Source organism: Numida meleagris, chromosome 2 (assembly GCF_002078875.1).
Source record: "Numida meleagris isolate 19003 breed g44 Domestic line chromosome 2, NumMel1.0, whole genome shotgun sequence".
NCBI lineage: Eukaryota > Metazoa > Chordata > Aves > Galliformes > Numididae > Numida > Numida meleagris.
This window is the reverse complement of record NC_034410.1, coordinates 34,343,502-34,358,404: the sequence shown is the minus strand read 5'-3', so window position 1 is coordinate 34,358,404 and position 14,903 is coordinate 34,343,502. Positions and strand designations below refer to the sequence as shown.

The 14,903-nt window shown below is 39.9% G+C and overlaps 1 protein-coding gene across 6 annotated transcripts; it reads left to right on the top strand.

Annotated features, from left to right (window-relative positions):
• On the top strand, positions 116–14,371 carry DAZL (deleted in azoospermia like). 6 transcript variants are annotated; one of them, XM_021388364.1, is made up of 11 exons: positions 116–277; positions 4,835–4,969; positions 5,242–5,333; positions 6,642–6,693; positions 7,943–8,009; positions 8,346–8,479; positions 9,033–9,110; positions 10,660–10,710; positions 11,821–11,925; positions 12,627–12,725; positions 13,490–14,369. In XM_021388364.1, the coding sequence occupies exons 1-11, from the start codon at positions 275–277 to the stop codon at positions 13,541–13,543; spliced, it is 870 nt and encodes a 289-aa protein (XP_021244039.1). In that variant the 5' UTR covers positions 116–274; the 3' UTR covers positions 13,544–14,369. The 6 variants fall into 6 exon arrangements, with proteins under 6 accessions (XP_021244039.1, XP_021244042.1, XP_021244040.1 ...); XM_021388367.1 differs by lacking the exon at positions 116–277 and adding an exon at positions 287–524 and having other exon boundaries at positions 13,490–14,371; XM_021388365.1 differs by lacking the exon at positions 116–277 and adding an exon at positions 531–1,106 and having other exon boundaries at positions 13,490–14,371.

The following is a 14,903-nucleotide window of genomic DNA, read 5'->3' as shown; positions in this document are numbered from 1 at the left end:
GCGGGCCAGGCCGGCGGGGCGGGTGGGGCTTTCCCCGCCCCTTCGCCCGGGGTCTACTTAAGGAGAAGAGCGGCCGTCGAAAAGAGCTGCCTCTTTCACACCCCCCCTTTAAGAAAGAAAAGGAAAAAAAAAGAAGAAAAAAAAAAAAAAGGAAAAAGGGAAACACAAAAGTGGGGGTACTCCAGTGTCTGTTTTCCCAACGCTCCTATTGTGTTTATTTTAAAGGCCTCGTTTGTTTTTAAGTGAGTGGGCGCTGTCACACGTCCGGGGAGCGATGGTAAGTTGGGGCGGGGGACAGCAGGGGAGCGGTGGTAGGGAGGGTGGAGAGCGGGGTGGTGAGGTGTGCCGGGCCGTGGGGCCGCTGCCGGGTCTCCTGTGGCTTTGGCGGCGGCGGTTGGGGCCCGCGTCGCTGCCGGGGTGTTGGGGCGGGGGACGGGTCGCCCCACAGGTGAGGCAGTGTTGCCTCACGGCGCCGTGAGCGGCGGCCCGGCGGAACGCCCGAGGATTACTGCCTTTTACAATAGGTTCTAGAATCTTAAATGTGGGGTATCGATTTCAGTGATACTGCGAGGAAAGTAATAATAAGGCTGAGACATGAGGTGGTGTCGGGCTCAGAGCCGTGGTGTGAGGACTTCGAGAGAGGGAGGAGACGCGTCCTGCCACGAGCGGCCATTTTGTGACTGCCGTCACGGAGTCACGGCCCTTCTACTCCACGCGTCTCCGCCGCCTCCAATCCGTGTCCCGAGGTGGCAGTCACACCCGCTCGCCGCCTGGGCCCGGCGTGCCCGCCGCGGGCTCTCCATCACTCTGACAGCTTCGGCTGTCCTCAGCCTTTTGGCACTCTCCCTCCCTCCCCCTTTTTCTAAGCCCGTCCAGGCCCGTGACCCGTTTCCCGGCGCCGAGCTGTTCAGCCGCCGCGGGGCCCGAGCAGAGCGGTCTCGCCTCGGCAGGTGGTTTCCAGCAGTGCTCCGCGGGCCCCCTGCGGTCAGCGGGGATACTGCCCGGCCCCGCACGTGCCCCTTCCGTGCACGGTGCTCCTTCGTCTTCGAGAATTTTCTGCGTAATGAGGCCCCGGTTGGGGCGAAGCCTGGCGTCGCCGGATCCGGGTACAGTTCTGGTTGGTGCTAAACATCTGCAGGGAAGGCAGCAGTAAAGTGTTCTGTCGAGGTGACTGTGCTCTGGTGCATGAGACGGCGGCTGAAGCTAAACTGGTCCCACGCAGTACTGTTTTTCAAGAGATTCTTTATTTTCTGGCTTTTTTTTTTTTTTTTAAGAAGGCTATCTGCTTTTGTAACGCTGGCACCTCAGCAACTTCCAGGCAGGACCGCGTAGCGGAGTTGAGCGGCGCAGCGCTGCTGCACGGCTCCCCCTGCCGCCTCCGGGCGGGCGGAGCGGCCCGGCGCCGCCGCCATCTTCTCCTTCCGCAGCTGCTGCCATGGCAACCGAGTGCTCGTCGGGAAGGCGGCTAGCGGCCGTGAATACGGCGCTGGATGCCCCTTGTTTTAAGTAAACCCCTTGTGAGGTTTAGGGAGAAAGCAGTCTGATGAGACATCAGGAAGCAGTACTTCCGTGGCCGAGGGAAAAATGAAGGTTGTCCTCCCCTAGACACTGTTGCGGACATCACTCGGTTACACAGTTCCACCTCTTTTGTTTGCCAGAAGTCTAACCAACCCCCGCTGTAATTAAGGGGTTATTTCGTTTTCCTGCCTTGAAGTCGATGCTTTGTAAAATAATGCCGAGAGTAAATTACTTAATTTACCTTGTGATACGGGAAAAGGGGTAGGGGGAAATTCAGTGGGTTGAAAGACTGAATAAACCGTGAGTCTTTTCACACCTAGAAATTGGTTTTCAAAGTTACCTTGTGAGCTGCAGAGACAGTGGAGCTCTGCTCAAGGCATTTTTGAATGGTTGGGTCACTTTTGTTGGACTCAGTGATCCTTATGGGTCCTCTCCAGCTCGGGATATTATGTGATTCAGCAGATACTGTAGCTTCATGGTACAATTCATCTGTTGAAGCGTTTTTTTCAGTTTTGGTAATTGGAAGTAACGTAGGCTTTGGATACTGATTCAGCAGCAGTGTCATTTGCCCATAGTATGCATAGAAGTACAGTTGTGTACGTAAGGCTGCACTGGGTAGTAAAATAACAGTGATGCTTTATACTGGTAAAATAAGCGTGATGTTTTGTTTGAATTGACAGAAGTTTTCCATTGTAGTACTGAAGACTTCAAAAATAACTTTGAAAGGAGAAAGACGTTTTATGTCTTCATACTGTAAGACTTTTTCATCGTGTTCATCAGTAGCTCCTTTCTATGTTTTGAGAAATAAGCATATTAATGGATCTTAAAGCTTATTTTTTGATGTTGAAAAGCTTGTTGGAATGCCTAAGGAACCTGTTTGTCTCTTTAGATACTTAATGTGCAAAAGGGTTAAAGAACTGTATTTTTTTGAAAGTTTTATTCTGCATCAGTATTGCAGGAAACTAATGATGTGCTTCCATGGCAGCCAAGGCCACTTCTTACCTGTATATCAGCAGTATCTGTATGCCGACCCACTTTCTTGCGCTGATTCTAGCTCTCCTGGGTGCATTTGCTGTGAGCTGCTTCCTGTTTAATGTTGCCAGAGAATTTGCACAGCCAAGTGAATACTTTCTTTCAGCTTGGGTCACTGAAACAGGTCTAAAAGGAAGGAACAGTAGAAGCTAACAGGTCATCTCAAGGTTACTGTGGAATTGTAGTCTCCTATTTGAGTTCAAATGTTCTTTATCTAGGGGTGTGGTCAAAGAAGCGATCTCCAGCCCTCCTCTTGTTTCCTTCTTGCTGTGATGCATTCTCATGCTAGAACGAGTGTTTATACAACTGCGGAATGAACTTGGATCAGAAGCAGATGTGTCTGAAAATTACGACCATTTTTCTCCTGTGAAATGTAGGGCCCAATACCATGTGCAGTGGTATAAAGAGTTGTCCTGGTACAGTAGGAAGGAAGGGGGAAGACTGTTGTTTATCTGTGTACAACAGAAGTACTCTATTACACAATTTGCGGTAGATAGCATGTAGTCAGTGAAGTAAACGGAATTATGTACATACATGGTACTGGATGTGATGGAGCCAGGTACTTCAAGGTCTAGCTTCATGAGATGCAGTTGAACTGTGCTTCTCAGACTGGGTCTTTTCCATCTCCATTTCTTCTGTGTCCACTGATTCTGAGGTGAATCTGATGCTTATCTGATAGCACAGTAAGTTGATTCTATTGTCTAAAATAACAGCATACTAATCTGATCAAAACCTGCTCTCTTAGTGCTACTGTTTCTCAGAAACTAAGCTTATTGTGAACTTGACAGCTGTTGAAACTTGTGCAAAGGAGGTGTAAGAAAAGAGATGGGGCAAACTATCTCTGCTTTTTAGGGGTAGTCTGGTGCTAACTTGGTTCAGTCGTGCTGAAATCATACTTGTGGAAGGCAGAATTCTAGTTCTGGCATTACTTAATTGCTGGTTGAATCATGCCATGTGGACAGTTTGGTTCTTGTAATTTTCTTATTCCCTTACTGGGTGTCCAGTTTGAATGAACATTGATCACTCATAGCTGCAGTTGAAATAACTCTGCATTAAACATGTAAATTGTTACATTGAAAAATGGGTGCTAGTGATTGTAAATGATCACTAGGTTTCAAAGTATCAGTAACCTCAACTAAATCAAAAGATCTGCCTATCTGAAATAGTGATAATGCAACACCAGTTCAGTTGTAAGGAAGAGGTTATTATCATTTTGAAATGCCTTAATACAGAGATGAACACTACTGAGGTAGTCAAAGTAGTTTAATTTTACAAGCCAGATAAAGAATGGCAGGTACCTAGAACCATTCCTTCAGGTGAGAAGATGAGGAACTGAAGTTTCTGGTGTCTGTGGTGTATTTCAATTCTTGCAAATATCTTTGTATAATGTTTGAAGTCCGTTTTAGAATACGGAACACATCTTGGTAGCATCAGTAACAAGAAATGGGATTGCTTGTTGTCTGTCTGAACAAATGACTCCCTAAATAAGCATTAATCCAGCATCTACTTTCTTCTGACCTGAATTGAATGAGACATTTTGAGATCGTGAGTTACGTTCAAGTCAAAAGGGGGCATGTGGCGTGTGGGTGTGCAAAGCGCATCATGGCTGTAGTTATTCCATGACATGATGTAGATATGTGCTGTGCACACTTGAGATCCTGCTCTGGTGCATGCCACTCAGTAGCAAGGTAGTAGTCGTTCATATTTCTCCTGTAGTTAAATTGACTAAAACTTTTTCTTTCTGAGATGCAGATAAATAGTGCGATTATTCCATCAAGATTGTGTTATTTACCTCACAACTAAATTGTAGTATGACTCTGTCTGTGTTCTAAGGAATTTCATAAGCTTCACTCATTTCTTGAGCATTTCAGGCTTTTGATCAGGAGAATGGTGGAATTTGTTCATTGGATAAGGAATTCGTAGTAAAGAATTTAATAATTTCTTGCTTACATCTGTAAGTAATTGTGTAAAAATAAATAATAAATAATAAAAAAAAAATTGGGGGTTCTCATTGTATGTTGGGTGGTAGTAACAATGGTCATGAAGCTTCTAGTCAGGCAAAGCTGCTTGATGTAGCCTTGTTTGAGTCTAGATCTGAAGTCTTAACCTCAAAGAGGAGTTGGTTCAGACTTGTCCAGATGAGTGTTCCATTAGCAGTAAATACTTGGTTTAAGCAATTGGAAAGATGCCATTGATATTTGTGTCAAACTATCTGTAGGAAGATGAAGGCTTACCTGGAAGTGTATTATAATGTGACTGATGTATTTCTGTTTAACCTTTTCAGTCTGTAAATGCGGAAGCCCAGTGTGCAAGTATCTCAGAGGATAATACCCGTTTGTCAACAGCCTGTCAAGGATATGTTTTACCAGAAGGAAAAATCATGCCAAATACAGTCTTTGTTGGTGGAATTGATATAAGGGTATTTGTATGCTTTCAATCTTTTTAAGCTACATATCCCACTCTTTAGTGGGAAAGAAATGGGAATTTTAACTTCTGGAGATGGAGGGCTTTTTTAATTGGGTCTTTACAAATCTTGAAGTAATGCATTATGGTAAGAGAACTTTGAAACAGACAAATAAGTTTATTTCCTGGAATATTAGGAGATAAGTTTTAAAGTTGTACTTGTTGCTTTAAAGCAGTTGTAACAATTTACTGTGTCTGTGAAGCAGTTAAAGACTTTGTTTCTTTCAGATGAATGAAGCAGAAATTCGGAGTTACTTTGAACAGTATGGTACTGTGAAAGAGGTGAAAATAATCACTGACAGAACTGGTGTTTCCAAAGGGTGAGCGAAATGTCATTAGTTACTGCTTATCTAGATGTGGTTTTAACATAAATTGTATGTTGTTAAGTAGTTGCTCACTTATCTTCTTAAGCCTTTCAAAGTAAGGTGAATTAAAGTCGTGAAACACTTACAGATTTAAGATCGGTCCAGCTTTATAATCTTACAATTGAGAATAGTCAGATTTTTTTTATGTTGCCAGTGTACCTGTTCAGGGAAAATAGTGTTCTTGTCACTTAAGCAATGGGAGCAAAGCATAAAACTTAAAGGATGCTTGTGGAGGCTGTTCTTTCGCAGGCTGAAATTTTGACTTTTCCTTGATGGCCATAGCAATTAAGCAACAGTCAGTGTAGTACCACTGACACAATTGAGGGAGGGAGTAGACTTTCATCGGGGTGGTTGGCCTGCAGTCTTTGGTTGCTCAGGGATAAGTTAGAGACAAACTATTTCAAATGGTGGATGAAACTTAAGGGATGGTAGAAAGTTAGGAAATTCCCATTCTTTATATAGAAAGAGCTCTGACCTGTAGTAAAGAACTTGAGTGAAGGTGCCTAGAACCCTGCCCAGTTGAGTTCAGAGGAAGCACTCCCAGCTTTGAAGTTAGACCTGCTTTGAGAAGAAGACTTCACCTCTAGAGGTGCACCAATTTTTCTGTGACTCTGAGCAGATTCCAAAAAGTAGCGTGTTTTTTTTCGTAAGCATATATAGTAATGAGCTGAAAATATTGAGCTTAATGTCTTTCGCCAGGTCTTTGTGGTGAATTCTAATGTGTGATTAGCCAGCATATATTCTGATTATTGATAATTAATTGGCACATTCCATTGATTGACACTGCTATAGTTCTCTGAAACTTAGCATTGTCTCCAATATTAAAGACTTAAACAAGAAGTCGTGAGATAAATTGAAAACCTCTTTTGGGATCACTTCCTCAATAGTGTAATTATTCCTGTAGATCCTCCTTTCATTAAAACCTCTGCAGTAAATACAAGTTTTAGTACATCCTAATTAAAGGAGCTTTTTGCCTTCTGATGCTACTAATATTAACAATAGTACTCACTTGAGTAACTTAAATGGGAGAATATTGAATCTGGCATTTAATTCCTTTCATTTGGCCCAGTAGTGTATACTGTCAGTCAGCAGCAAATGCATTTTCATGCTGAATGATATATTAATGTCCTGTTTAACATTTTGGAATAATACACTTGGTGTACCAGTTAACATTCTTTTAACTGTTTTTGTTAAAAATAAGCTAACAGCTATCAAAGAAATGAAAATGTAATAGTTGAACAATATATTTTTTTTCTTTTTCAGGTATGGATTTGTATCATTCCTGGACAATGTGGATGTTCAAAAAATAGTAGAGGTAAGCTCCTCATGTCTTAAGTTACCAGAAGAACTTTCTGTCTGAAGGCTGTAGGCATGGTTAGGGGAAAACAGTCACCTTGAGAAAAGGAGGAAAAGGAGAGACTAGAACTACCCCAAAGTAAACTTGTTTAAATATTGTTGTGATTTAACCCAGCAGGTTGCTAAGTACCATATAGTAATTTCCTCACTGCATTCCTTCCCAGTGGTATGGGAAGAGAATTAATTAAAAAAAAAAAAAGAAACACCACGAAGTAGAGCTTGTGAGTTGAGATGAAAACTGTTTACTGAGAGAACAGGAAGAGGAAAAAAGGGTAACAGTTACGATAATTATGTGTATATGTGTATAACTATTACCCTTTACACGTTAATAGAAAAAACAAGTGATGCACAAGCAGTGCTCACCACCCACCAACTGATGCCCAGCTAGTCCCTGAGCAGTGGCGGGCTGCCCGATGGACTCCTCCTTTTTTCATACTTTCTTTCTACATAATTTCATATGTTATGGAATATCCCTTTAGCAAGTTTAGGTCAACTGCCCTGATTCTGTCCCCTCCCAGCTCCTCGTGCCCCCCCCACCCCCAGTGCTGTTGGTAGCAGGACAGTACAAGAGGTTGAGAAAACTAAAATGGTTCCATACAGCACTGCTCAGCAACAACTGGAAACATCAGTGTGTTTCAGTCGACATAGTTTTTTCTCCTAAAACCAAAACAAAGCATCATACCAGACTGAAAGAAAGTAACTGTACCAGCTGAAACTAAAACAAATACCTACTGCTGTTGCTGTATGCTCTCTGTATATCAAGTCAGAAACAAAATTAATGTAGTCCTAGTCTTGGTGTGATTTAAAGTCTTGTGTCATGTGAAGCCTGCTGGAAGATCTGTGAGAGGAAAGGTAAGTGGCTGCATACTGAGGCAAGGATGAAACAGAGCAAAGATTGGCAAGGATAGCGTGCATAGAACAGAATGAAGACTGGCAGTCACTAATAAGTAATTCAAGATTAGAAGTAGGAGTGAAAGATATAAAGTTTGTGAAGACCGTGAGTAGATATGTGGGTGTAGTTGTGAGCATTACAGGATATTAAGGGTAAAAGGCTTAGGCTGTTGAAAGGGAAAGAAGGAAAATGGAGGTTCTTGGAAAGTGTATGTGAGTTGGTGGCACTGTAGTATGGAAATAAAGTAGTCTTCTGAAAGTTAAACTGACCACCCACCTTACTGATTCTTCAGCTTATGGAATAACGTATTTTTCAGTCACAAATCAGTGTCCATGGCAAAAGGCTGAAACTGGGGCCAGCAATTAGAAAACAACAAAACTTGTGTAAGTATAATCTGACGTCATATGTAAGTTTAGTTTTTTCATAATTATACATGAACATTCTTGCGAGTCCTTTTTTTTTCCAGTGCAGTGCATATATTACAATTAATGTCAGCTCTAAATTGCAGCCTCGGTATTTGTGGGATGTACAGTTTTGATGATAAAATGGAATGAAGGTTGGGAGCACAATCTAATAGCTGAAAATACGATATAGTTAAGTCATTGAGCTGAATTTAAGAGTAAAAATGTTGGAAAGTTTTTTGCACGTTGAACTCAAATTATTTATGAAATACTCATTACAATGTTTTAATATTTTGTTTTTCTTTGCCTTAAAACAAGGTTCTTATGTGCAGCCTAGACCATTGGCTTTCAATCCTCCTGCACCACAATTCCACAGTGTATGGAGTAATCAAAATACAGAGACCTACGTGCAGCCTCAAGCTGTGGTGAGCCCACTAACTCAGTATGTACAGGTAAGCTTATTTGTGCTGCTGATTGGGAATTGTAATTAAACATTTATGAAAACGAAAGCACATAACAACTTCTCAAATCCATATAAGGATTCCAGTCTCATCTTCCCTGCTCATTTTTGCCTTGTGTTTCCCAATAAAGGTCTTAACTTAAAAGTACTTGAAAATAGCTCCAACAGCCCTGAAAAATTAATTCAATCATTGATGTGATCTCTTTATAAAACAAAATGCAGGGAGATGGTGCACTTCTTATTTTGAAAATAAGAACTCTTGTAGGTAGAGCATTCAATTAAATCATAGTTTTTCAGCGGACTTGCTGCTCGTCGTGCATCCAGATATTTACTGTATTGTTGTCTTATTGAAATAAACCACAGACTTTAAAATCCAGTGTTCTCATTTATGGAAGCAGATGTTGGCTGTGTTACTCATTTCTCCTAGGGAAACAAATTCTTGTTTTTGAACTATTGCTGCCTTTGTAGGGACACTTGTGCTCGTCACAGCAGATACCATAACACCTTGCTTTGAACTTGAATTTAAAAATAACTTCATTTTGTAGACATATGCGTACAGTTCACCAGCTTTATTGATACAGCAGCAAGTTCCTGTAGGATATCAGCCAGCATACAACTATCAGGTACGTAATTCTTTAAGTTGGAGCAGAAAGGTTGTTGGGAGACTTAGCGCTACAGGTGTTTTTGGAGGGATTGAAAAAAGCCTTTTAAGGAAAGTTAACAGTCAAACCTGTTTCATGTTATTAGGTGAGTGGTATTGATAAAAGTATTGCAAGGTGGCAACATTCCGTTCTAAAAAATAATCATTTAGAATTGGCTTTGCATTCAGTTGGTTAAGAGTTCTGGTGCCAAGTATTGTAACCACACAGAACTTCAGGAAGGTGCATTTACTCTCTGCTTACGTGTGCCATGTGATGTATCCTGAAGCCTGTTTGGACTCACCATGGTCTGTAACTGTAGTATGTTCCTTCCATGGCTTGCTCTGCACCTTCCAGAGTCAATGGTGGTAAAGTTTATGGAAGGGTGGTGTGCATCTGCAACTTACCCCTGCTGTGCACCATGACCCGGGCAGTGCCCTGGAGTTCAAGTTTGGATTAAACTAGAAACGTAGGGGGAAAAGGAGGCTCTTGTCTGGCGCAAAAAAAAAAGGGGAAGTGAGCAGCGACTTGATGCTTGAAAGCTTCTAAAATGTACTGTGTATTGTGTGTTTATATTATCTTGTACCTAGTAGGTTATACTTAATTTTTTTCAACCACAATGAAATTGTTGACAATTCTTTTCAGAAAATCAGGGCAAATTTAACAAAAATGTTCCTGCTAAGCATCAGAAAGTGGAGATTTTTGGCCAGCAAAATTATAGAGATGCTGTCTTGGGTGAATACTTAAAAACAGAAACAAACTTAGTTCTGAACTTCTGGGAAGTGAAGTTGATAACCTCACATAATTTTATATGAATGAACAATCTGTAACTGGAGTTTGATCTCTTTTTGTTTTTGCTTGAAATGGATTCTATACCAGCTTCTGCTTGACAGATTCTGATAAAAACCACTGACTTTGTTTTTATTCTTTGTGCATTTAAAATAAACCATTGAGTAACATGGTATCACTTCTTAGTATTTTAAAGTATGCAATGATAACTAAACTGATAAGTTAGTTTTTCTTACGGGGGGAGACTTTGCACTTGTACAGTGTAAACAAAATCAATAAACAATTGCTAATTGGACTTAAAATATGGGATATATTCAAAAAGTAGAAAAATGTACAGGAAGGTACTTGGTAGCAGTTTTTGAGCTTGTAAATGAAATGTGTAGGTTGTCTTTGTTCTTTCAGACTAAATGGGGTAGCTTAGTAACTGTAGTAACTGAAGGTTTGAAATGTTTTGTCAGTATGGCTGCTGTGATTGCACTTAGTTCTTTTCCTAATCTTTAGAAATCTCTGTTAAATTTGGAATGAGAAAAGGTAGGAGGCAGTTGAATTTGTGGTAGCACAGACCTTGCGCTGAACACTGTGTGAGGTCCTCATGAAAAAGGTATCGAGCTGCACTAAGGACTGTAAGAATGAAAAAATCCAGGTGTGAAGTATGGTGCGTACATATATTGTGGCTCTTAAAGAGCAGTTACCTGTGTAGGAAATGAATAGATAAAAGTTGATTGTTCTTCAATTCCTGTTTAAGGCTCCACCACAATGGGTTCCTGGGGAGCAAAGAAACTATGTTATGCCTCCGGTAAGTCTGCAGTATTTAATTTGAAGACTTCTGAGATAAGTGTTTTGATACTTAAAAAATCAGACTGTGGGTTTCCTAGGTCTGTGTGGAATCTAGTCTATATACATCCATAGTTGCTGACAGTAAATAGTTGTTTAGGTCTTCTTTTGACGTGGTGTTAATTTAGAATCTGTATGATGGAACCGGAACTATCAGTCTTACCTTGTTACTAATTAGTGAACTCTGGAATCTTAATATGGAGACGGAATTGGTTCTTCACGAAAAGCTGAAGGAACAATAACATCTAATGCACAACCTGGATTTTTAAGATCAATAAAATACTACAGGTTGTTCCAATTCTTTTGCAGATTTATAAAAGTCTTCAGAATATTTTTCTTTGCAGATCATGTTTTTGGGTCAAGAGCTCTTCTGAGCAGTTAGTGAGGTTGGTACAGACTAGATGATGCTGGTGGCTTCCAAGAAAATAACTAACTTTTCGTGACTTCCCACAAGTGGCATCCACAAGAGAGGAAAATTATACGATATTACTTGAACAGGATCAACATTGGATCTTAAATTTGCATCTTCTATTCCTCAGTTATAATATTGTATTTTTAGAGTACTATTAAGTGTTTGAGAGCTGATATCTTTCAAGCTTGTTCCCAGCAGATGTGTGTAGACTCTGGAAGGCAAATGGGACAGAGGTGAGAATCAGAAAACAAAACTTTATGCGTATATATTACTCCTGGCATTCGTTTGTCTCCAATCATTTAAAAGAAAAATTAATTACTACTTACTTTAAATCATGTGTACTAAGCTTTGTTTTCAGCCTTTCTGTTTGTGGAAAGTCTATTTCTGTTAGTGAGGACACTACATGGAGGACACGTTTTGAGGAGCTGGCTTTCAAAAGTAATTACAGTGAGGAGGAAAGACAAATATTTGAAAGTATTGTTTCTTGGAAGGAGATAGAATTGTCTTAAAAGCAGATCAGGATGCACTGTTATCCCACTTGTGAAGCCTTACCAGGAGGATAAGGCAGACATTGCTTCTGAATAGGTGGGAATGAGTGACAACATAGTTACGCATATTCTTGCAGTGTTACTAAAATACTGCACTGTCTTAAATATGCAGGTTTATACTTCAGTAAACTATCACTACAGTGAGGATCCGGAGTTTATACAGACAGAATGTGCTGCTCCAGAGCCCACACAGTCGTCTGGTAATAGTCCACAAAAAGTAAGTTCTTTCTCAGAGCATTTTCTGTTGTTAGTCCTGTTCCCAGGTATTTTGTGTGTGAGGGTTACGTGGCTTGGTGAAGAGGTCTTCTGACCTCTTCATCACCCCTAGAATTAAGGTTATAATCGTCATTGCAGCTGTTGCTTAATGCACTGTGATTCCTGCATGATTTCAGAAGGCTATCTTGCTTCCTTGAAACTACTAATACCTAGTCTGTAGTGTTTAGGGATGTATAAAATGTGTTTAAGTGGCAAGATTTTACTTAATTGGATAAGAATTATGGGAAAATTGCAGATACTAAAAAGACAGATTGGGTAGCGCTTCCTACCTTATGCAGATCTATGAATCTCAAAACGTCTAGGTGGGCGAAATGTATTAGTCTCTTTTCTTCTTGCTTTTGTGGAAAGCTATCTCTGTTTGGCCAGCAGCTGGCTCTGTATTCCTTTTTTTAAAGGAGACTTTACTGCTCTCCTGTCTGCCTTTTCTACTGCTGTACTCTCATATCACTGATAAAAACATCTACGCTGCGAGTGACAACTGGGGGCATTGATACCAGTTAGCAGCATTAAAGGGAAAATTTCAGGAAGCAAGAAAACTGAGAGGAATTCTGAATGAAATGTAAACCCTGCGACAGACTCACACTGCTGGTAGTAAGGTAACTGATAGAATTGTTATAGATGCATCTCTAACTTTTATTTTAGAAGTCTGTGGACAGGAGCATACAAACAGTAGTATCTTGTCTGTTTAATCCTGAGAACCGTCTGAGGAACACCTTTGTGTCACAAGAAGACTACTTCAGGGTATGTAGTGAAAGCAAAATTAAATCTCTAAAACCAGCTGATCTTAACTTTTTTCATATATAGGATACTGTAAAGACAAAGATTTATTTGTACTTTGCTCGAGTTTTTATTTTTTGTATGTGCACTGAGATGAGTTTTTGAATAGTTTAGCACTCAGCTGCTTAGTACTAAAAGCAAATTGCAGAAATTGAGTTCAGTGGATTTGAGTGCATTGATACAAAGCTGCATTAAAAACTGCTGAGCAGTCAGCTATTGGATATTTAGAGCTAATCATCCCTCAGTAACAACCTGCTGAAAGGTAAGCAGATTGCATTTTCTAAACAAGGGAGCAGAGTTTAAATGTTTATGGTCTTTCCTCCACTTAAAAATCCACTGTAGATGACTCTCTATACTTTGTGTAAATTATCTACTTTTTAACTTGTAGTAGGCTGTAGTTAGGTCAGTACCTGGTCATCAGGTATTAATGGAAATCTTTTTTGCTGTGCCTTCAATCTTCATAGAGTTTTGGTTTCCAATTACATTCTCTTGTTTTATGTTGGGTTTTAACGTTATACTTAGAATTCTGCTACTTTTGTGTTTTTAAAAAGACGTGAACTAGGAACCTGTACTGTGAAGCAGGAATAGAGGAGCTGTGTTTGACAGTTGTGGAGGGGACTGAGTAGTACAGAAAATGTCTTGAGATATTTGTGAAGCTTTTGTTGCTTTGGTCTGATTGTTGTCTAGAAACATGTTTTTATCTGATTTTTTTTTTCCTCCTATTCCAGGAGAGGAGGGCGCATCACTTCAGAAAAGGAAGAGCAGTGCTCAAAAGTGTTTGATCAACAAAGACTTTGAAGTACATAAATGTATTACCTTGATGTTCCTACAGTTCAGTTTAGTAAGATGTGTAGTAAAAGTGTAACCTTTTTCAAAAAGTTGCTTCAAGTTGAAGTTTGTGTTCCTGTTTTACCTGTTCCAAAGTAGCTATTTTTTGCTTGAGAAGTTTGGAGTTGTAAGAGTTGAAATATTTCCAGGTTTTATTACTAGCTTGCATGCTTTTCCCACTAACTAACTGGAATGCCAATCTTTCGGAATTTATCTGGGGAAGGGGAAAAAAGAAAAACACTCTTGGTTTGTTTGGTACATGTGGATTTTCTTCTGAGCTTTAAGGTACAGTTTGTTGCATGTTAAAATTTAGTTCTTATTAAACCACAATTTTAAGTTACTAACGTCAACCAGTTACCTCTTGCAGTTCAAAAGTTGAAGCAGTTCCTTGTCCAAGATGGAGTATTTTAAAACTGAGCTCTTAATCAGTGGAACAGAAGACATCAAGGTGTAACTCAACTGAAGCCCTTTAAGTCCTGGTTCTCTTTAGGCTACCTAATCAATGTCTTTGTTTGCTAATGACAGTTTATCTACGTGAATCCTAAAATTCCTGTATGTAACTTAAGATGCAAGAATGTAATTAGTTATATTGGCTGCTTAGTGGAGTATGCGTTTTTTTTTTACTGGATTAATTTTAGCAATACCTGTATCTTAAAATTGTGAGAAAATACTGCATTTAAAATATGCCTAACTTTGTGATGCAATCTGTTAATCAAAGAATACATGTAAGCATATTTTAATAATAATTATGTAGATTTTAGTCATGTATTTTGAAACAATTAAAATTTTTTATTTTGACTTACCTTCCCAGTGTGAGTGACGTCCTAATATAATACTTCTTAATTTTAAGCTGCTTTGGGAAAGACATACAGCATAATATTTATTGAAGGAACGGAAGATTGGTTACCCTACATAAGAATTGCAATTACTGCAGGTTTGTAGCAACAACTTATCATGTTTGGTATAAGTTCCTACATGCAATTTTGAAAGAGTACAACTGAGAACAGCATTCAGTCTTCATGTCTGTTGAGTCCTAGTCTGATTTTTCTCTTATTACTATCCTAACACTTCAGTCTCTCCAAATAAAAAAGGAAATAACTGTTCCTTTGTAGATATGTATATATGAATGAATAGAATGGCATGTCCTACTTCAAATGTCCAGAAGTAGATGTCAGTGAAATGTGCAATAAGAGTTGCGTTGCTACAGACCTGGATGGCCGACCATAAAATACAGCACAAAAATGTGCAAGGACTGTTGCTCAGGAGTAGGAGTGTTCAAGATGAGATTATTAAATGGAGGGGGAGGAGAGGGGC